We start from the raw sequence: 24247 nt of genomic DNA, 5'->3' as shown, positions 1-24247 counted from the left end.
CTCGGTGCAGGGGCACTGAGTGGGCAAGTAGTAAGTGGTAACTAGTATGTAGCTGGCAAGGTCATTCTGTTAGGAATATTGATCGTGTCTCCTATGATTATCCACTGTGTTGCTCTTGGTTGCCATCCTGCTGGGGTATTTTAGAAGATGCTGCACCTCAAAGCAGGGTCATCCTACATTTATCAACTCTCTTTCCAGGGCTCAGGATGTCTTCCGCCAGGCAATGAAATCCCCAAGCGTGCTCCTCCACGTGCTTCCTCCGCAAAACCGTGAACAGTATGAAAAATCAGTCATTGGACCTCTTAACATTTTTGGTAACAATGATGGCGTTTTGAAAACCAAAGCGCCGCCTCCTGTCCATGGAAAATCGGGACTAAAGACAGCAAATCTCACAGGAGCCGAAAGTCCTGAAACAGATGCATCAACTTGCCTGCAACAAAACAAGAGTCCCCGAGTACCAAGGCTAGGAGGAAAACCATCCTCTCCCTCACTCTCCCCTCTCATGGGATTTGGCAGCAAGAAAAATGCAAAGAAAATTAAGATTGACCTAAAGAAAGGTAATTATTAAATTATGCCTAATATCATTCTATTATTGTAACATGTAAAATTGGTTAAGAGAAATGCATTAAGGCTAATTTAGTTAATTCTCCCTTCATTTAATTGTATCAAAGAATAGATTTCAGTGTATACTTAGGTAACTTAAATTTCTTGAAATTGTACTTTTTTATTCTTTTCTTCAGAGCTTATAGATTATTTTAAAGAGGAAAATAATAAAGACATTTTGGGGAGTGGAAAGAATCATTGCAAACCTGATATCAACAGAGCAATATTGTATTACAACTTAACACTAAATAGGCACGAAAATTCAGTTGTCCCTTTTCTGAGCACGATTAGTGATTCTTGAAGCATCCTTTAGGCCATGTCCAAAAAGCGTATTGTTTTTCTAAGACAGTCTTATAACAACAAATTTTACTCCTCAGAAAGCAAATAGGTAATGTTTACTAATTTCTCTGATTCAACATCGCAAACATTTATTTAAAACATACCTAATTTCAAAAGCATGTACAATCTTTATTCATCTTTTTCAACTTTTCTATCCATTTCAAGCACAGATCAGTGAGAAGAGATCATGTGTGTACATGCATCTTTATGCAGTATTATACACACATACATAAGCATTCATGCGCTTCTGTGCTTTTGTTCATTTTGTAACCTCTGTTTGATATTCCCTTCCCCCATTGCAACCTTCTGAAATTCTGTGTTTTTCAAGACAATTCAAAAGAAACCAAGATCTTATAGATTCTTGTCTGAATTAATAGAGAATTTATGGTCACAAGGTAGTTTTAGAAAAACTATAAATGTCTTTCGGAAACAAATAATGTATCTTTAATTAGGATATGAAAACAATTCTGGAAAGATTCTCTGATCAAAACTTCATTCACCTATAAGAATTCTATTCTGGGAATAAAATGCATTGACTAGTACATATAAAAATACTTCAGTGTACTTATCAATCAGTTTTTTTATTTAAATGCCTCAGTTGTATTTTTTGTTCAAATGATCCAGCTATGTGGAAGACACAGATTTGGGTGCTTTGGGTATAGAAAAATGAATCAGACACAGAATCACCTTAAAAATGTATTACAAAGCCTTGAATGCAAAAATGAAAGATACGACGTCACATCTGTACTTTAGCAAGATTAATCTGACAGCAAAAAGATACACTGAAGACAAGGCCAAACAACAAAGGTTAAGTAAAGGGTGCATTGCATCTGTCTAAAGGTGGAAACATACTAGGCATGCCTTAATAAATGACTGGTTGTAGGAAGGAAAAAAGAGAAGAATTACAGTGATTGCTGAAGTTTTTCAGTCAGATCAAGTTGCATAATGGAGATGTCATTGCTAGAAATTAGAATTTTAAGTAGATGAGGATATTTGAAAAGGTCAGAATCTGGATTGGAGAGGGAGGTACGTAGTGAAGTTTGAAATGTGCATGATGACTTCTAGGAAGCTGACATCAGAAACAGACATTAGAGCCATAAAGATGTAGGTCTGTTTCACTGGAAGATATATTTGGATGCAGGAGCTGGCCCAGGCAGGGAGTCTAGGGGACAAATTGGTCCAGGACAGATCCTTGGGGAACATCTATGGCTTCATGGCAGGATAATGGGTAAGATTTAGAGAGAATGATGGATGTGATATGATCAAAGATAGGAAAATAATCAGAAAATAAAGACATGAAAACCAAAGAGAGAGTCAATTTCAAGAAAATGGTGGGAATCATCAAAGCTAGACCAACGGAGATGGTCATGAGTAGCTCACTGGTGATGGAAGCTGGAAGAAGCAGTAAGATGGAAGTAAGGATCCTTCAGGGTAGAGAAATCTGAGCATACCTTTCGACTGAGTAAAAAATACATGAGAAGGGAGAAATTGGAGATGCAAGAAGACAGGACAGGAGCAGCAAGATGCTTGCTGACCAGACAGTGGGATGCAGCAGTACGGGGAATTGAGCCACAAGTAGAGGGCTCAGCCACAGGTTGTCCAGCTCATTTAAGAGGCTAACAGAACTTAAGTCAAATGGCCTTTTGCTTCTCAGAAAGTATGAAGTCAGGTTATGGTTTATTGAGAAATCAATCTCCTGGGCATCTGGATAACATGTGCATTTCTTCTAGAACCTGAATAAGCCAAAGTGTTACACATCTGGATTGGGCCCTAAGTTCACTTTGATACCATCATGGCCTGTCAGGAACTATAATCTGCATTTGAAACCCAAATAACTGAAGCATATTTAAAATGTCTCAGAATGTAAATATTTTGCTGATTCTATATTAGTCTAAATTAGGTAGATCTTACTGTAAAATTGAATATAATATTACTCAGATGACTATACATTTTCCTGTTTTAATACACTAGGCCCTGAAGGACTTGGTTTCACTGTGGTTACCAGAGACTCTTCCATACATGGTCCTGGTCCCATTTTTGTAAAAAACATTTTACCAAAGGGAGCAGCAATAAAAGATGGCCGCCTACAATCAGGGGACAGAATTTTGGAGGTAAGAATTGGAATTAATAGTTGTATGAAAATATTTCTCGGCATTTAAATAATGCCATTTAATTGCATTGAAATATATGTAAATATATTAATATTTTTATTTTGAGCCTAATATATATGAAAAATTATTACTTATAGACAAGATAAGAACTTTAAGTATAGAACTGGTTAATGAGGAGTCTAACTTTGTAAATCCCTAGTAAGGTCAGTGATATGGGGCCAAATGATAATGAAAACCATTTCTGATCTTACCTCTCTTACTTCTACCTCTTAGGTCCCTGTGAAATTTGGATTGAATCTAAGAATTCAACATGTATTCATTTAGGGCTGAAAAGTTAAAAAGTCTTTATAATAGTCTTTTCAAACTTGGCCAGGACAAGCCAGAGTATCTCAGGTCATTCTGTGCTTTGTCCGTATCTCTATCATCTGTGCTAGGATAGCAATGAAAACAGCTGTAAGGGATTTTGCAGAGAGATATGTTTGGGATACCAAAAGCAAGAGGGTGGCTGTTTGTTTTCATTTATTTTTGTCTGAGGACATTATTGTCTTGATAATTATATATTGTCCATTTACCTTTGAAGCAATCATCTTCATTAGAAGCAACACTTTTGCTTTTCATGTTGTTCTAGATCATGAAAGAAGATGCACCAAATGACTAATGTAGCTCCAAATAAGAATTTCCAGTAATCTATGATAATCTGGTGACTATAATTTTCTAAATACATTTAAAAACTGCAGGATTCTATCGCTAGATTCGTATTTGCAGAGAAATTTGCCTTGTGATCATGGTTCGCTCTGCTTGTTGAATTAGGCAGAAAATGGCACTAAGTAAGCCTTTGAAATCTGCCTTCTACCTTAAGCAGAATCATTTTCTGGTATCTATTAGTCCAGTTTCCCCACATAAAAATCTGATGTCTTAGGAAAAACTGCTGATATTAATTACTGATTCTGAGTTCATCCAGCATCATAATGATGATGCATTATGGGAAACATTGTTGGTTTTTGCCCACGTATTTAGTTTTTATCTTTTCAGAGCTTCCTCAAGTATGGGAGCCCATTTGCTTCTTGTTTTCAAAACTATGTAGTGTAGAAGGAGATAACAAGTACTGTGATTGTGGCTGCTTATATGATTTTATTCATTAGGTAAATGGGAGAGATGTCACTGGAAGAACCCAGGAAGAGCTTGTGGCCATGCTCAGGAGCACCAAGCAGGGGGAGACAGCATCGCTGGTCATTGCCCGCCAGGAAGGACATTTTCTGCCCCGAGAGTTGGTAATGTTCAGATCTCAGTCTCACTGAATTTTTAATGCCAAGCTTAATACACTCAATGAACTCATTATAGCTAAGAAACGAGTTCTAAGTCACAGACTTCATTCATAACCAAAGTTGAATCACACTCAGGGTATTTTACCCCATTTGGGGTATCACACTTTTAGGACATTGACACAGCCAGTGGGTATATGTAAGCAATGCTTCCAGGGCACAGATTCAAACACCTTCAGCAATAAGCAATGATTCAACAGTATGCCACTAATTCAATAAAATATATATTGAATGTGTGATGTGTGCTAAGCCCTAGGCAAAACACAGTCAGCAAAATAATTTGTGGACCTACTTTAATGAAGTTTACAGTCTAACAGTAAATAAAAAGATAGCCAGGTGTTCAAAATGGCGATGAAGATTATGAAGGGAAGATGCGGAGTGCCATGATAACATAAAACAAGGGTATTTAACCTATTCTTGAGGGCTGGGATTGACATCTTGAGAAAGATGAGTTCAAAAGCCTTATTAAAAATGTATACCCTTAGACCTAGTAACTAGACTTCAAGTAATCTGTCCTAAACTGATGATCAAAGATGTGGAAAAAATTCATGTACATTGATTTTTTCCCCTAAAGTCCTATCTATTGTAGTGATATATTGGGTCCTGTATAACCATAAGGCATTGGTTAGATAAATAACTAGATAGCTTGCCAGTGAAATATAGAATACTTAAAATGGTTTCTGTAAAAAATTGATGATAGCATGAGAAATGTTCATAATCGAATACTTTATTTAAAAGTAGGATATAAAATTATGTGTGCAGTATCATCAAATTACATTTTAAAACTTGTTAACAACTAGAAGAAGATACATCTGGGATATCAGTTATGAGAGGTTTTCATTTTCTTTTTTTACAATAAATACATATTATTTATTTTATTGAAATTGTGCTTTTAAGAAGGCTATAGAAAATTCAAAAGGGGGCCAGGTGCAGTGGCTCACACCTGTAATCCCAGCACTTTGGGAGGCCGAGACAGGTGGATCACCTGAGGTCAGGAGTTCGAAACCTGACCAATATGGTGAAACCCCATCTCTACTAAAAAATACAAAAAGTAGCCGGGCACGGTGGCATGTGCCTGTAGTACCAGCTACTTAGGAGACTGAGACAGGAGAATCACTTGAACCTGGGAAGCAGAGGTTGCAGTGAGCCAAGATTGCACCAGTGCACTCCAGCCTGGGCAACAGAACAAGACTCTGTCTCAAAAAAAATAAAATAAAATAAAATAAAATTCAAAAGGGATTTTATAGCTAATAACAAATAGAAACAAATGTGATAAAAGGGCTCGTATTTATTCCTTGTTATTTCCTTTGAATCTGTGTAAGAATTGACAAAGGCACATGTAGGTTCCCAGAGTTAGGTTATTAGAACAGTAAGGATTAGTTGACAGAACTGATGATATTTCACTTGAAGAAGAAAAATATTAGGAGACAGGACAATTATTATCAGATATGTAAAGAGTTATTGTATGGATTGGAAGGTAGACCTAATCTGTTTCTTCAGACAGTCTGTACCCATTAATCAACGTATGCATTAACTCAACCACTTACTAAGCATCGGCTGTGTACAAAGTTGGAGGTTCTGCGGATACAAAAATAGTTAAGACTCACTCCCTGCCCTCATTGAGCTTGTTCCAAAACAAATGGTTGGAAGAGGATAATGTTATGAGAACTTTAATGGACCTGTCCAAGAAGGAAATGGGTTAGATAGAATATTTAAACAGAGCTTGCCTCGCCAACTGTCTAAGATGCTCTAGAAAAAGTTTCCTGATTGAGGTTAAATAAGACTACACAAGCTCTAAGTTGTCTCTCTGATCCTACCGTTCTGTTACATATATTTATATTTATGTTTGAGTCTACAACCTTGTCAAATCACCTGTCGTATATATTAATGCTCCTTAATACCTGCCAAAAGGATCACTTACCTCCAAGTTTCCTTGGCATGGAATTTTCTTTCTCCCTTTCCTTCTCTTTCCCATCATCTTACCCATTTTTTCCCTTTCCTTATTGTATACTCTGGGGAGATCTGTAATAAAATAGGGAAAATAAGAAAAAGAAAGTCATCAGAGTCATGCAGATACAGTCCCCAATTCCATTCCTTTACTTGACTCCGCCATACCCAACGGTTTGAAAGGTAGAATCCTGAATGTCTGTCTCATCTCCTCATACTTACTAGAGAAATGATGCAGAAACTTGGAGTCTGGATTTTTTTTTTTTTTCTAAAATACAGATGGATTTTTCTTTCAATCTGTTATTTATCCAAAGACCTCGGTCTTTCTCTACAAGGGTCAAAGTGAAAAGAAACAATAAAAGAGGGGGCAGTGTGTGTATGCACAGCAAGAAGCCCTTTCATTTCTTGTCTGATATTTAGGTTGCTAGAAATAAAAACTCTCCAAAATTCTCAGTGGAACTATGTGCTTGTTTCTGAGATAGGAGAGCAAAGAAAGAAGTTTTGACTGTGTATTCCATTGAACTGTAGTCCTGGAAGAAATAAAACCCTGCATAAAAACAGAAATATTTCAGCCAGCCCCTTAGCATGCAGAAGAACCCAACAACAGAACTCCAACTGGGAACTTAAACCCTTGAGCCTGCAGTTTCTGTCTAGTAGTTCCTTATACCCTTATCCCATATGACCTCTAGAATTTTTAACCCCACAGTTAATACCTTCTTCCTAGAAGCTTTGCCCCTCCCCCAGGTAAGGGATGCTGATTTATCCCAGTTTAAAACTCTGAATTCATTCCCCATCAAAGACAATTACATCTTACGTTAGCAACTGGAATAACATTTAACATGGTCTCTGGAGTTCAAATCCCAGAATTCAACTTCTGTATCTACCACTTACTAGCTGTGTGATGTAGATCAGTTTGGAAAATGACTCAGAGGCTGTTTCCTCATCTGTATTGCGAGAATTGTTGTGAAGATTAAATGAGATAATACAGACAAAGCTCGTAGCATAGTTTCTGACTAATCATAAGTTCTGAAAATATGCTAGCTATAATTTTTTTTCTAATAAAAGACCACTTCTGTAGTAGTGTAAATACAATTCTATACTCTAGATATATTACAGGGTAGATAGATTTGTGCAGGCTTGCCTGGAATTAACCACTATTTTTGAACAATGATTGTTTTATTTTTTGTTATTTCATAATGTATTCTGGGATCCAAAATACTGAATTACAAGCATTTTTATAACCAATCAAATTGATAAGGGAGGCAGCTGTATGTATTATTTTACTCTCATTTAATGGAATTTAGTGAAATTTGATTTCTATCCCAGAATGACATAGGCCAAGTCCACCAGGGAGCGTATTAAGTTAACTGTGCAACTGTGAGATTATGAGGGCAAGCAAATTATTTCTTCTCATTGTTTCTAGTTCTATACTAAATTTAGAGGGTATATGCTTAGTATTCATTCCTTTAGAACTTTCTAGCAAATATCTAGACTCTCAAATATAGTTGACAGTCAACCATCCAAATAATGTGGAATTTTCTTTATCACGATAGCAAAGCAAGGGCCTTTGAGGTTTATAAGCACCCAAGTCGTGTGGACCCACAGTCTTCGTGTTGAAGAAATAAGGAAAGGCACTCTTTTTCCAGCCCAAATCCCTGCCTCGAATGCCAAGAGGCAAGAACCTTGCAGGAAGTTTAAAGAGATGTGATGTTTGGCACGTGCTGGGCTATTTCAGTGGGAATTACTTCATAGTGTGGCATGCACTGGCCTGTTTGAAAGGGCAAAATAAAGAAGTGTGTTATGTGATACATCTTTGTGTTTTCCTTTCAAAAACTTGAAGGTGATATCACTTTGGTCTCTTCTTCCTTATCATGATTGATGTACACACTTGACTTTCCATTGAAAATCTGGCAGGATGAAGGAAGGACAGCACTTCCTACTTTTGTCTTGTTCTGTCTCCTTTGAGGAAAACAAACTGTGTTTATTGTTTTCCTGTTCTAAGAAACTGTCCTCTTTTGTTAAGCGTTGCTGTTCTGCGAGCTCTGTACCTTCTTAACAGCACTGCGCTGCCTAGTTTCTGACACTTCAGTCTTCCTTACTTCCTTGTTCTCGTTAGCTTCTTGTAAAGTCTTAAAACTTAAGCTAAGGGAGCGTGTGGTCAGCAGTTAATCAGGAAGTCCCAATATAGAATCGTCTCTTGGATGTGACTCTGTCATTCCAAAGACCATGGTATCCATTTCCTGGTCATTTCGCCTGACCTGCCACCTAAAAGAACTGTGCTGAACTCCTACATTCTAGTTTGTGTCGTTCTTCCTGAGCAATTGATTAACATCACAAGTTTAACAACACATTCAGCCAACCTTCTTTCCATCTGGGGCAGACCGGGTTGAAAATCAAGTGAGAAGAATTTATATAATAACATTACAACTATTTAGCTGTTTCTAGTGTCTTTACCAAAAGAATGGTGTTTCAAAGGTAATCTTTCCAGAATCCCATTCTGAAAGATCCTTTGGTGTCCTCACCCCCTGACTGGGTGAGAGTTTACTGAGGAGGTGTTCACATAAGGAACATTTTTGCAGAAGGTGCTTTGAGGTTAGTTTTGGTAATAGATTTAGAATCGAAGGCTAAACTGCTCTGTCTGTGTCTACACTTGAAATGAAAACTGTGCTAGTTATTCAGTTGGTGGTTTGGTCAGTTCTGTAAGAGATGTAATCTACAAGTTCTTTTCTATCTCTGATACCTGAAGTTCTTTCTTATGCTAAATGTCAGATAAAACCATATTTCCACTTAAGAAAGCTCCTGAAAAACTGAAGTTTTTCTGTTAATTTCATGGCTTCATTTCTTTAAGAGCTAGAGAGAGAAGGAGAAAGTTATTCTCTATGTATGTGTGTATACATGTGCATGTATGTGCATGCCTTGTTTTTTTATTGGGCAGAAAGGAAGATTCTGTCCTTTCTTTGTTAACTTCTTTAACATTTCATTTTCTGACCTGCTGCCTTATTTCTAAATCACCTGGAAAATCACAGCAACCCGTGGTGGGTAAAATGTGCTAAAAAAATTTCAAATGTATTTATAATTTCTACCTGCCAAATTTGCCTGCTATTTGATATTTGATGCTGGCCTCTGCAAGTGAGATTAACTACACTTCAAGCAAGCAAGTTTCTCCTGCCTGGTATGATTGAAAACCAAAAGTTAGCCATGTTTGTCATGCTGCTTTGACCTTCACTTAGGAATATTGCTTTTGCTGAGAAAAAATGATGCACATGCATGTGGAGCCCTCCTTAACAGTTGCTGAGCTTAGTGTAGTCCATCACTGTTGTAGCTACCTGTCCCTGCGACTACCTTAGCATGCGAGATGTAGTCCAACTTCTTCATAGTTTGAAATGTCAAATTATTTAGCATCATAAATTATAGAATTTTGGTTTGAAATCTTAGATGAACCTCATTTAACTGATATATTATTTCATTCCCTTTGGCTATTTGATTCAAATGATTCCATGCTTAATTAACTGAGATACTTAAGGAAGAATGAATATTATAGCAGTTATTTGTGGATAAGTAGCAGAAATTGAAAGATAATTTCAAAATGACTTTTCTACCTAAAATAATGTGCATGAGATATGTTTTGGAATTTAAATAATTATGCAAAATCCAAAGTGCCTTGCTATATTTTATGTATTCTCCAAGTAACACAGTTCATGTCTTATGATGAAGTCCTTGTTAAGATAGAGTTTCTATTTCAGCTTTTCCCTACAATAATTTCCATTTTCTTACGGCATTTTCTTTCAACCAGTATGTACTGAATCTTAGTCAAGGCTCTGCAACGTGAACTTCCAGAGATGAAGCTAGAAGCTTTATCTGAAGATGTGTCTTGTCTTCAAGGAGCTTCTAGACCATAAAGAAAAGAAGAGTGCTAAGTGGATCAAATGAGCAAATAAATTGTTATGGGGATTCAAAGGATGTCAGGAACCAAGAAAACCTTCAAGAACATGGCAGCATTTGAAAAAGAGACTTGAGAATTGAATAGAATTTCAAGATACAGAGCCACATGGGCAAAAGAAATACTCTCTTCAGTTACTCAGAGATTAGAAAGTACAAAAGTACAAGAAGACAGTAAGCAGCCCAGTTTGACAGATTACTGAGCAGGAGACTAACATAAGAAGTAGTGCTATTTTGAATACATTTGGAGGGACAAAGAGATGTTAGGATATCTACTAAGAGCTTATTGTAATTCACTAGAGGGTACCGGTAAGGAGCTTGGGACCTGGAATCAGTCACACCTGGGTTGAGCCTTGTTTCTATCACTTATTGATTAAATGGCCTTGATGAAGTTATCTCCCTGAGCCTCCATTCCTCATCCATAACATGGGGACTAGACTAGTGTCTACCCAAGAGACTAGTTGTTAGAATTAAATGAGATGCATGTAAAATGCTTACAATGGGGCATAGAGAATGGGATTTAACAAATGTTCTTTGTTATTATAACCATTGCTTATTTGAATGAGAGATATTAAATGCACAGATTAGGTTTTCCCACCTGTTAAGAATGGAGAGAAGAAAATTGAGGTAGAAAATTTTGGTTTTGGCAACTGGTAGATGTGGGAGTGAAGGAGTGAGAAATATCAATAATTCCAAAGTTTTGAGTTTGGATGTGTTGTGATATCATTACTGGTTGGCAGGAGAAAACAACTATTATTATCCTAGAGTTGTATGACTTTCATGAATCCCAAGCTGTTTTATGGGCCAGTGAGCCTTGGCATTTTTCTTCCACTACTCTCTACTCTCATTCCAAACTCTTCATCTTTGAAAGGGAGGACACTCCTCTCCTCTTTTGTACCTCAAAAGTCCTTAAGATATCTACCTATAGGTCATTTGCTTGGGCAAAGCTTCCTTGAGCCCCCAGGTCTAGTTTATGGAACCTTACTTAGTTTTCCATCCATATTAAGGGTACACCTTAGCATGCCCCTGAATCACACAATATTACAATTTCTCCAGTAGACCTTAAGAACTATAAAGAAATAGTCCTTAAGACGCTACATTCGGGAATCTCATGGCCTGGATGTGAATCCCTGCTTTGCAATTTCATTCAGCCTTTCAGTGCCTCAATTTCCTCATTTGTTCAAAATGAGGACAAAAGCAACACCTACCTTGTAGGGTTGTGTGAGAATTAACTGTGTGCAGCTGCTGACACACAGTGAGTGCCGAATCATATTAATCCTTGTTATTTCCTGTGCCTAGAGCACAGTGTATGCTCAGTGGATATTTGTTGACTGAATGAATGAAAGCTATGCATTACTAAAGCTGGTGATATGGAAGGCTGGGAAAGGTATTGCTAAATGAGCCGTTACTGCTAATCTGTATCTAGTCTGCATTCAGTATATTATTATCCTGTACAATTCTCTTAAACCAAATTTAAAATATATATGCAGGGATTTTCTCAGATTTCTGAGCAATCGCAATTTCTGATTACAGCTACATACAACAGTGAGGGTTAGGATAGTTTTTCACATAAATGACAGCTTCAGTGGTTTAAGTTACCATGATGACATTTGCACAATCTAGTTGTACAGTTTACTTGTAAAGACATATGAAAGCCATAAGTATCATGTTATAATTTGAAATGTTAGAAGTATTTTTACAGTATCGTGTTAAAGTATTTTAAATGCTTCAATTTGGGCTGCAATAATTAGAACAATGGTTCTCAGAGTGTGGTCTCAGGCTAGCAGTCTTGGCATCACTTGGGGATTTGGTAAGCATGCAGATTCCCAGGCTCCCTCCACACCTACTGAACCAGAAACTCTGGAGGTGGGCTTAGAAAATCTGTGTTGCAACAAGCCTTCCAGATAATTCTGATGCTCACTCAAGTTTTCATTATAAAGAACATGAAGCCTGTAGGATAACTTAGTGGCTATAATTGACTAGCTTCAGTGATCAAATTTTCAACTTTATGTCTCTTATTCTGTGAAAAATTTTTCGTTCTGGGAAAAATATTCTGTGAAAATTTTTAAGCCCATTTGAGTTGTGCCTTTTTGGCCATGTGCCCCTCATTTTGGCAAAGGGCCAGTGCTGAGTACAATGCAGTTACCCAACTCAATTACCCCTGATTCATTTAGGCAAACTCAATTGTACTTGACTTTCTCAGGTCCAACTCGATTGTGCTTTAAAATTTCCACACTCAATTTGATTGTGCTCAAAATTTTTTACGTGCCACCTTGTAACTTGTAGATTCAGACACATATCACAGGAGGTACTTTGCAGAGGCTTGGAATATTGGGTTGTTGGTATTTGTTTGCAGTTATACCCATTTCCCTTCTTCCTTTCCTCTTATCACCTCTATTGGAGGCTATAGGGTAAGGTATGTTCCATTGACCCCTTACATGGACAATATTCCAGTGTCTACCCTTCTACTATGGTTGGACTCAAGTTAGAGATTTCACAGCTTCTAGGAAAGTGATGCTTAAACTATCACAAAGCAACTATGCTTAGTTTCCATTTATCTCATTTTAAAGATGAAAGTGAGACATGGAAACATTGCCCCTTATCAGCATTTACATTGTCAAAATCAGAAATACGGCTGGCTGTGGTGGCTCCTGCCTGTAATCCCAGCACTTCGGGAGGCTGAGGTTAGTGGATTGCTTGAACCCAGGAGTTTGAGACCAGGCCGGACAACATGGCGAAACCCCATCTCTACAAAAAAAAAAAAAAAAAAAAAAAAAAAAAACCCAAAAATTAACCAGGCATGGTGGCACACACCTGTAGTCCCAGTTATTTGAGAGGCTGAGGCAAGAGGATCATCTGAGCCCAGAGAGGTAGAGGCTGTAGTGAGCCAAGATCACTGCACTCTAGCCTGGGCAACAGAGTGAGACCCTGTCTCAAAAACAAAGTCAGAAATAGCTTTTAAGTAAGACTTCCACCTCACTGAGGTAAACACTGTACCTTCTCTCACTTGTGCAATGTGCTCAGAGACTGGGTCCTTATTTGTGGCCAGCTTTTTGAATGTACTCAATAGCCCACAAGGCCAAGGGATTAATGGTCATTTGCTACTCCCTAGGAAGTACTTATATCTGGAAGAATTCTACTGAACTATTGTCAGCAAAATCTAGTCTTGATAAAATAGATGATGATAAATGCTGTGGTTCAGCATTATTAAAACAGATGGAGGAAGTGCAGGGTGATTTGGCCAGGTCATATGGCTTCCAGGTGTCAGAAAGTACATACTTAATGGCTTTTATCACAAGACGGGTTTTGTTGGAGATTGGAAGGCAGTGGAAGAAGGAGTGTTCTATGCTGTAAAGCTCTCATGATATTTCAGAAAACTGGGGCCTAAATACATTGTCTTGCAAGGTTAGCAGTGAAGAGCTATGAGATTTGGCCTCATTTTCATGGTGCTTGACATATGTGTTATTAGTGGCCACTGTGGCTATGATTAGGCTTCTGGAGGCTGGAGAAAAAGAACTTTCTGAATATATATATTTAAACAGCTCAGAAAAAGTCATATTGTGACCAACTACCTACTATATCCTTCTTATCACCCAGTTAGCCAAATGCTACCAGTAATTTAGGCCAGCTATTGATTTGGAGCAAGCTGGATAAGCAGTTTGTTACAAAACTTAGGGTACAACCTCGATTTGCTTAATTGCCTTGATGCCTGTGATCAGTACATTTGTTAAGGTACATTTGGTGTAAGATAAGGAAATGTGTTCATTTTGTAAAGGATACTTAAAGATTAGGGAAAAAAATACTGCCTTAATTGATGGTGGTTGACTTTTCTAGCTGTTATCAAAGTAAATACCACACATGTGAAATTGCCACTACAGTCCATCTCATTTTGAGAGTATAGTCAGAAGTCTGAACATGTTTCATCTGCCTGTTTTTCCAGGAAAATGTGTGATCTTTATCATTAAAGAATATCAGCTTAAGATCACCTTTTTTTTTCTTCTTTTTCCTAAGGGCTGATAAAACAGAGATAGACACTTAAATAACAATCTGTTGCCACTTACTCCTTCTCCTGCCCCGTCCCCAAAGATTCTCTGGGCAATGACTTTTAAATATGTTCTCATTATTTTTAATGAGTGTGCAGAACATATGACGCATAATGCAGCAGTAGATAGGTGCCCTTTTACTGAACCTGTCAGATACAATCAAACATCGCAGGGGTTAAGATGCATTTTTCTTTAAGATATTATAATTATTTAAATTAAGATGTTCAAGTACACATCACATACGAGTCAATTCTTGCTGCTGCCTAAATGAAGCCCCACCACAGTCCCAGCTCACTCTTTAAAAAGAATGTTTTATCCCATATGTTAAAAAGACAAAAGAACATTTAATATTGTTATGTCTCTTTAAGTTTACCCTTCTTAAAATCTGCCCCGGATGGCAGGATATTCAATTACAAACGAGTTCAATTATGTTTCCTGGCCACTTATTGAGTTATATGAAGGACTTTTATCACCTAGTCTTTCTGTAATTAATTCTTTGCATTTCTTAGAGGTTTAGCACCACCCCCCCACACCAAAAAAAAAAAAGATTGTTTAACAGCTTGAAATGTTGTTTCAATTTTCTTATATTTCCTCTTTCTCCCCTTTACCTTCCTCCTTTTCTTTCCATTCTTGCTTCTGACCTCCCATCATACCTTTCTAGAAATAAATAACCCTCCATGTATTTCTCAACTATACAGAGCGTATTTACTATGCCAGGTGGTGGTGGACATAATAGTATATTACATTAAGTTACATTAAATACCATTGAAGATGGTGGTGATGGCAGTAGAATGGAGAAAGGTATCAGCTTTGAGAACGGCAAAGCTGCCTATGCTATACATTCATCCCATAAATATTGGAGCCTATGGTTCCTGACTTATGGAAATGCCGGCCTTAGTGCCCTACAGGTAAGTTACAGACTTTCCACGTGACTTGAAAGAGCTGGCTTTCTCCCTTCTCTCCTTCCCAGCAGCTATATATTTCATCTTTAGACCCTTGACTCCTACTGGAGGAGAAAAACAAACAGAAACAAATGAACAAAAAAGCAAACAAAAAACAGCACAACAGAAAAACAGCGAGCCAAAACATCTTAACCTTGATTTACTTTCACTCTATCTCTCCAAAATCAAATGTTTCTCTTCTATGATAATCAAAGAAAGGTTGATGTTCAGAAGAATTGCCATCTTCCACCTCTATTTCCCTTTTTTCTGGGTCCACATTGGAGAGGACAGGAATCAATTGTTCAACAAATATTTACTGAACACCTACTGTTCCCAGTTTAGCTGATCAAATATTTATTGAATGTTTATTTTTGCTAGATGCTGTTCCATGCAGTGGGTATTCTGAAATGTACTAAAACATGATTCATTAACTCCAGGAGTGCATAGATCATGCTAAGTGGTATTAGAGAAACAATATAAGAATATAGCATGGTACCTGTCAGTAGGGAAAGCTAATGAAAGAAAAATAGTTACACGAGTTTAAGGAAGAGGTTCAGGGGCTAATAAGGACATAAAAGTAATAAAAAGGAAGAAATTAAAGTTCTTTAAAGTCAAAAGGCTTTAAAAGTCAAAGGACTTTAAAATCATGAAGGATTTCATTTATGAGGTGGGACTCTGGTCAGCCCCTAGATAGATTCAAAGAAGCAAGAAGAGAAAAAACTTCCAGAAATGTGGACAAAGAATGAGTAACAAACATCTTTCCGAAGGCAGGAAAGAAAACTGAGGAAAAGGAAGGAAAGGAACAGAAAGGAACATTTTTGTTAGAGTGACAATATTGTTGGCCACTTATGCTATCTTTTAAAGTCAGTAACAAGACCATTTATTTTTTAAAAACCCATCAAATGTGAATTTAAAATCAAATTAATGCCCTCCTTTATAAGTTCTATGTTTTAGTTATCTCTTGCGGTTTAACCAACTACCCACCACTTTAAGGGTTAAAATTATGTTTTATTATTTCTCACAGTTCTGTGGGTTGTGTGACTTCTTCCCCTGCCAGTTTCATTTAGACTTATGCATGGAGCTGCATTGAACCAGAGAGTCTGCTGGGCGGGAAGGTCCAGAATGGCCTTCCTTACACATGTCTGTCAGTTGGTACTCTAATAGCTGTTGGGTGGGACACCATGGTCCTCCCTCATGTGCCCTCCCACCCTCCAAAAGGCTAGTTCAGTGTCCTTACATGGCATTCTCCAAGACAACAAAAGCAGAAGATGTCGGGCTCATAAGTCTTAACTTTGGAAGTTGCATTGTCACTTCTGCTTCATCCTTTTGGTCAAAACAAGGTCAAGTCATAGGCCAGGCAAGATCCCAGAGATGGAGGAATAGATTCCCTGTCTGGATGGAAAGAGCACCAAATCACATTTCAAGGAGATATAATTCATGGAGTCCGATATTGTTACAGTCTCCCACATTAGGTTAGGGAAGTAGGAGTGTGCACTGTTCTTAGCGAATAAGCATTGGTCAGGGATGGAAGATTCAAGTTGTTGGCCCAGGACTGTTAGTAGATGGTTGAGTTTCAAATGGTCATTTAATTTCCTGAGTCTTAATTCCATTCATGAATTTCTTATTGGGAAATTCTTTTCCCAATAATTCTTATTCTTATCTTCCCATAAATTCGTATTTTTTGTGCAAATACAATGTTGGAGATACAGAGTGAGAGAGGCATGCTCCTTTCCACTACATTGCTGTTTAGCAGCATTTTTACCTAAAACGTTGTGGCTCTTGACATATACATGCATTTCTCTCTTATGCCGGACGCCTGTCTCCCTAGATGAAGAATGTGCTTTCCCCTCCCTCTCTTCTCCCACCTCACATAGAGAATTACTCTCTTAGACACCTACAATCTGAATTGGGGTTGAAGAATAGAAGTTCGGTTGTATAGATTGATTAACTAAATTTTAGTATTTAAATACTAAGATTATCAAAAAAGATAATTTGACGATAAAGAGGGAGAAGAATTTTCTTATCTGTAAAAGGAGGAAATTGAACTGAATTGTCTTTTAAGATTCTTTCCTATTCCAAAATACCCTCTAAGTTTCTGTGCATCAAATCTTGGCATGACACTCAATACAGACAGTGCCCAAATTATGAAAGATCTGTATATATGAATGGGAATGGGCTGCATGAATTCTTTTCTGAGTGTTTATTTGTTCCATAGTTCAGAATGCCTGGGGAACATTTGACCTAGAGAGTGCCTTATCTTAAGTAAATGTAGAGCTAACAGATTGCCAACAGATATCTTTCTCATGGCTACCTCTTCGACCCCTGCCATGGCAACGCTTGTTGCCATAGTAGTAGGCACAGATGGAGCCCTTCCTCCAATCCTCTACTGACGCCACCACTGCTGTGGGTAGCATAAGGGACTTCACTGCCATAGCCAGCTCAGAGGGAAGTGTGATCCTTCATTGCTGAATTGGAGGTTTCAGTGTATTCTCCCATAGAACGTGGTTAAATATGAACCATCCAATAGAATGCAAACTATTACTGGTATGTTTTGGAGATACCATGGAGTAAACAAGCACTCTTGGCTAAGAGAGAAATGTAGCCAAAATTTATTAGTATATTTTTAAGAAAAACAAAGGTTCAACCTGCAGGCACCAAGTTTACAGAAAAACTTATGGCATCAGCCTGTTTTCTAACTAGAAATTGCCGTTTCTGTACCCACAGCCACAGTCATTGTCTATTTAAAGCTTGTTTCCATTACTCATTAAAATGAATGAATTACAAACATTATTCATTAAGGTTTTGACCACCTTTAATAAAAAAAAAAAAACTCTGGGTCTGGATTCTTCTATCAGAAAAACATGACTATGTCAACACTAGCAACTTGTTGAAAACTGGGCATGTATTTCAATGTAATTATTGATGCAGTCACCTCAATTCCTCTTTGGTATTAGGTTGTAAATAAATTATATAAATAAATATTAATATTAATATAAAAATTAACTTGATTATTTTATGTACTATGTAGGCATGCAAGGAAACTAAAGATGAAGGCTGCTGCATTTGTTCATGTTTGGGATATGCATAACAGAGACTTACTCTCTATCATAAAGACATAGAAGTGTACTAGATAGAGCTTTGTCTTCAGCTGTATAACTGAGTATGATTGTAAAAAATGTAATTTTTTTCATGGTGGTTAAGTTAATAACATGTCAGTATTATTTGTGCCCTTCTAAAAGAGAAACCATATCATGTATGTCCTAGCTGGAAAGAAAGTAAAGGCAAAAAGCTGCAAACAAGCTGGTGGCTTACTTATTAAGAAGCCAAGCTTTTGCTGTCAGATAGCAGTTCAGAGGTTCCTCTTTAACCTGTAGGGTTTCTTGCAGAAAAGAATACTGATCGCATGTGAATGTCTTACTTCCTTCACAAACCTTTGAAAATATTTCCCAAAGATTGCGTTGCCTCTGCTCTCAGCTCAATAGCTCTCAAGGGAGTTGGCATCTCTTATCAGAAGCACACAGCCAGGCCAGGGGCAGCCAGCACATTGAGAGGCCAGGGCAGAGTAATGGCCAAGGCCACTGGGCAGGTAGTGAAAGGCCTCTCGCTGTGTTAAACAAATGCAGTTTCCTTCCTGGCTTCCGCAGGAGCTAATTTTGTTTTTCACTTCTCTTCTGGTATAAGAACAATAAGGATGTATAAGGCCATTCTGCCTGTGAGGAGATGTGCATTAGATTATCATAAATCCACAGATAAAAAGCACAGTGGTCAATGAGAACAGGCATTCTTGGATGAAATAAAAGGTTTAATTGAAAGTTTGGTCCCAGGGGAGACAGATGATTGAGCGTGGTATTGAGTAGACATTAATTACCATAGTCCAGAGAGTGAAAAAAAAAAATAAAAGGAAGACCGTTTTTTTTTTTTTTTTTTAAGTTTCCAAATCTGTTTCTCTTTAAGAGAATATGGGAGATCATCTTAATAGGATATTAAGGAAAAAAATGAGTCTTGCTTATACACAGTATTCTTAGAATACTATTAATGTTTCTTAAGAAGTTGCAGTTTTTTCTAGCAGATATTTTTGTTTGAAGTTAGAGATCTAGACAAAGTACATTGTGTACTGTTATGCTGAATAATGGTTTTAAAAGATATGCATATCGAATTATAACACATTAGTAAATGATTTGTACTTATTCATAAATCTATAATTTTTCATTCTTTGGTTATATCTCTCAGTATTTTTTTGATAGGTTGAGATTTTCTTCTACAATTTAGCAGAAAACAATTAAATTGAAAAGGCATCTGAACATACAGTCTTCATTAAATATTAGGCCACTAGTTTTGTGTTGCTAAAATATGGCTCCCATTATAAATCATACATATTTGTTTAGCTAGTGCCCGACTTTTGATGTGGCTAAAATTATGGGAAGAACTCTACATCCACCAGGATAAAGGATGGCATCAAGAACCACCTTAACAAGAAAGTAATTGGTCAGGTGTTTCTTTTAACAGTCATTAGCATATTTGAATTATGAGTTTGGTTCTTCTTTCGTGTGAAATAGAGTATAAAAGTATTTTGAATTATCTGTACCTAATGTACAACGGTTTTGAAAGGACAAAAACTGGGAGATACTGAATATATTAAGAGTACGTTAGTTTGTGCTTGCTTACAAACTGCTTCCCAACTCCATTATTTAAGGAAAAAAAAAAAAAAGCACCACCAACTGTCAAAGCAACTTTTAGTTGGCTTTTCAGTTTTATTTAGAACAAATGAATTTGCTCACTGAGTAAATTTAAACTTTTCAATCAATTGTTTAGGTGTTGATGTAGACATAGTCTTAGTTTTAAATGTGAAAAATTGCTTTTTTTGGGTTAATTTGAACAGGGTAGTTGCCAAATAGCACCAGCTGTCATAATAAAGTAGAAGTGAATGACAGATTTACTCCACCCCATATCAAAACTCAGAAGCGGATATGGTGATCAAATGAGCCAAAGTAAATGTAAGATCTTAGAAACATTTGCAAGCTATTTTCTTGCATAGCTCAGCCCTTCATGGGCATCAAAGTGCAAACAAGTTATGATTATGCTCAGCACTATTATGGCAATGGAAAAAGAGGAATCACTTTGTTGCTGTAGATATGCCAAATATATTATCTCGTATTCCAAAAATACCATTTTATGATGGTGATGGTGGTTATAGTGAATCTTGTTTTCACCAAAGACACTACCAATCTGTAAAATGGTATTATAAAGTATTGAAATTAGAAGCTTAATTAGTTTCTGAACTGTTTTCTAATTTTAATGAAAACATGGTGCATACTGAGCTACAATGGAAGAAATAACTGCAGGAGCACTTGTTGACAATGTTCTTTAAAAAATATATACCATACACTTATTCTTAGGCATGGCATTGGGATAAGGGATAGTGGCATAAACATAAAAATGGAGTGGTCTCTGTTGCCCTTAATTAAAGTCCTTAAAGATGTATATAATAATAAATAACCATGATACAATGTGATTAGTGCTATACTTTTATTATGTATAGTGTTTTGAAGACCTAGATGAGAGCCACAAACAGCAGGTGACAATTAAGATGGAATTTGATAAGTAAGAGTCTGCTGGTGGGTGGCAAAGCAAGGAAAAGGGAGAACATGAGTTTTAGGTGGAGAGAATCCCATTTAAATAGTTAAAGAAGGTATATGTAACATTTGATTAATTCCAGTTTCCTTTAATAAACATGATAAAAAGTTTAGGTGAGAGGTGTTGTAAACTATGATTTTGGTAGATAAGATGCAAGACATAGTAGTCACTTTTGGGAGGGAATTTAAATGCCATTATTTCAAAGAGGTATTGTGGCAGAGTAGTGTCAACGAAAAATGTATGAAGTCATCGCATAACAAATACTTATTAGATGATACATTCTGCTGGATGCTAAACAGGATTCAAAGTTGGATTAAACTTAATTTCTGCCCTTGATGAGATCACAGTTGTATAGCAGAGTTAAGATAGACAGGCTGCCAGGCACAGTGGCTCACACCTGTAATCCCAACTTTGGGAGGCTGAGGCGGGTGGATCGAGAGTTCAGGAGTTCCAGACCAGCCTGGTCAACATGGTGAAATCATGTTTCTCTACTAAAAATACAAAAATTAGCCAGGCGTGGTGGTGCATGCCTGTCATCCCACCTACTCGGGAAGCTGAGGCAGGAGAATCATTTGAACCTGCAGGGGTTGCGGTGAGCCGAGATCGCACCATTGCACTCCAGCCTGGATAACAGGGTGAGACTTGGTCTCAAAATAAATAAATAAATAAATAAATAAATAAATAAATAAATAAGATAGACAGCTGGCAAATAATTGTAAGACAGTGATGAGAATCATCAGAATGGGAAAACACAGGTGAAATAGGAGCTCCGAGAAGGACAGATTGTTTCTGTGCTGATAAGGTCAGGGAATAGTTAAAAGAAGAGGCAGCTTATATGCTGAGACACAAAGCATATTTTGAAATACTGTGCAAAGAGTTCTTAATTCCATTACCCCTTCATTGTGAAATTTATTTTGAGTTGAAAATAATGTCAGCACTTGATATATACACACATGAAATGTGTTTTTTTCCTTATATATGATTTCATTAAGTATCATAAAAATTGTGGGTTTGCGCCATCAGGGAAATGATTGACTAAAAAGATTCATCCACTTGTGGTGCTTAGATGAGTCTTTCTTTTTCATGTATCACCAAGTAAAAACAGGGCTGTGATGGATTAGTTTGAAAAAATTAATTCCTCAGGCATGAACTGAACTGAGATAGTCCTTCTTTAGTCTTTGAAGCATACTTAACTTTGTTGGAAAATTAAGATCCATTAGTTCAGGGAAGAAAGAAGTCCTGCTCAACCTACATCTAGCAAAATATTGATTGGAAGTGTGCTGAACTTTTAAACTTCTTGTAATTACACACTGATTTTACAGGAATTAAGGCCATAGAAATTGCTCTCTTACCCCTGTCCTGCTTTTCTATACATGTAACAGCATGGGAGAGGAACACTTGGAAGATGAATACTGAGGAAGAATAATATGAAATAAAAGACAATATTCAGTAGCTTGAGCCAGTATTTTAGGGCTCTGGAGCCACCTGAACAATCCCCTTCAAGAACCTGGCATGAGCAGTGCAGGGACATGCAGGAAGAATTTTCCTGAATCTAGGCTATGTATTTCCCTACTTTGGGAAAATCTCACAAACCAAGAAGCTACTCTAAGGTTCAGAGCATAGAAGCAATATGTGTCAAATAGAAAATGTGATACCTAAGAGAAAGGAAAGATGTGATTCAGAAAAATATAAATTCTATATTATATCATTAACCCTTGATAGGTCCCATGTGTTCTACCCTCCTCCCCCTAAAAATGACATCCAGTTGGTGGATGGGATTATTAGTTTTTATTCTTTACTTTCAAATTGCAGCATTATATAGTGATACTTTTGGCATAGCCCCATGGTACTTGGAGAGTACTTTCTAACCATAGGCTGTGGACTTAGCCATGTGAATTCATTTGGCTAATAAGATGTTAGCAGATATCATGTGAGCAAATGCTTGAAAGGTTATTTTGTTTTTGCTTCCTTTTATCATGTGATAAATATACTTCAGGCATCTGGTGGTCCAAGGAAGATGGGAGATATGTGGAGCAGACACATACCTAATTCACAGCTTGGAGGCAAGCCTGCATGAGCCTAGTATAGATCACCCAAACCTCAGCCAACCTGTAGATATGCGAGCCAAGTATAAATGCTTTATTGTGCATATCATAATTTGGGGATGATTTGTTATGCAGCATTTTTGTGACAATAGCTGACTGATACATTCCTTCACTTTTCCCTATGAATTAATTCTGAGTAGATTTGCCCTCTCCCTTCAATTTGTTTGTAGTATGATGATAGGAAGATATATTCACATTTTAATTTTAATGGATTTTTCATCCTCTATACGACCTAAATGACTTATTTATAGTCAGTTGTATCTGACAATTTTAACAGAGTAATTGATTTAATTATTAAGATAAAACTCAAATTATATGTTTTTATCTACAAATGACATGTTGTATATGTGGTAAGAACCTTTTCATTAAAAGAGGGAACATGTACTGTGAATTTTAAGTGTTTGTTACCCACTGAGATTTCTCAATCTCTATTTGGAATTTAGAATTATTTATCATTAACAGCATACTAAAGGGGATTGGTATCCAGCAGGAATCACATTAGATGCAATTCAAACATCAGAGAAAAGGATGTGGTAAAAATGGCTATGCTTTTATCATTTGATTGTCTTAGAAGCTTTAACCAACGAACAGAGACTCCCCCCTCATGCCCCTACAAAAATACTGCCTCTTTTTGAGGCTGTGGTAGTACTGTTAATACATTAAAGCATAATTTAATAAATGTTACTCCCTGAGCCTTAAAGTGAAATACATTTACTGAGTCCTCTAAGGAAAATGAAGATGATTGAGATGTAATCCCTGCCTTTAAAATCCTTGAGTTGGGAAGAAAGCTATATTATCTTTATTAAGAGAGTTATTGTACCCTAAATAATGGCACATGTACCTAAACTGGAGGTGGCTGTGTAGAACACTCTTAAATTTCTACTCTACTGGTTTAAGATTTTATTTTATAACTATTGCACTTCCTAAAATCTCAACGAAAATAACCAGTAACTCATTATCTTTCTGTACAGACACTTCCCGATCCAACCCCCCACCGCCCCCGCAAAAGAAAGAGAAAGAAATTTCTCATATGGAAATGAAACATCATTTATCCATTTATGGAATAAAGACTCAATTCTACAAATTTCAGAATGTACCTGCTGCTCTGCATCTTTTAAAAGCAGCATGAGACCGTACTCCACTTCTGTGATACTCTGTTTTTAATACTAATTGTGAAATATGTCATTTACACAAAAGGGTGATGTAGAACTAATGAAACTGGAAGGTTTAATCATGCAGCTCTGTGGCATCTCTCAGACCTTG

At 37.0% G+C, this 24247-nt stretch overlaps 1 protein-coding gene across 4 annotated transcripts in view; it reads left to right on the top strand.

The window, feature by feature from the left end:
• Positions 1-24247, top strand: part of PARD3B (par-3 family cell polarity regulator beta) — a 1099140-nt gene that overhangs the window by 589899 nt on the left and 484994 nt on the right. For all 4 annotated transcript variants that reach the window (XR_007718129.1, XM_050750804.1, XM_050750806.1 and 1 more), the window contains exons 8-10: positions 199-557; positions 2914-3053; positions 4196-4324. Coding sequence is in view for 3 of the 4 variants with exons in the window: in XM_050750804.1 (XP_050606761.1) it covers positions 199-557; positions 2914-3053; positions 4196-4324 (628 nt within the window). In the remaining variant the exon portion in view is untranslated. The remainder of the gene's footprint in view (positions 1-198; positions 558-2913; positions 3054-4195; positions 4325-24247) is intronic.

Source organism: Macaca thibetana, chromosome 12, assembly GCF_024542745.1.
Source record: "Macaca thibetana thibetana isolate TM-01 chromosome 12, ASM2454274v1, whole genome shotgun sequence".
NCBI classification, from domain to species: domain Eukaryota; kingdom Metazoa; phylum Chordata; class Mammalia; order Primates; family Cercopithecidae; genus Macaca; species Macaca thibetana.
The sequence above is the reverse complement of the archived record's forward strand: the minus strand, read 5'-3'. Positions and strand labels throughout refer to the sequence as shown.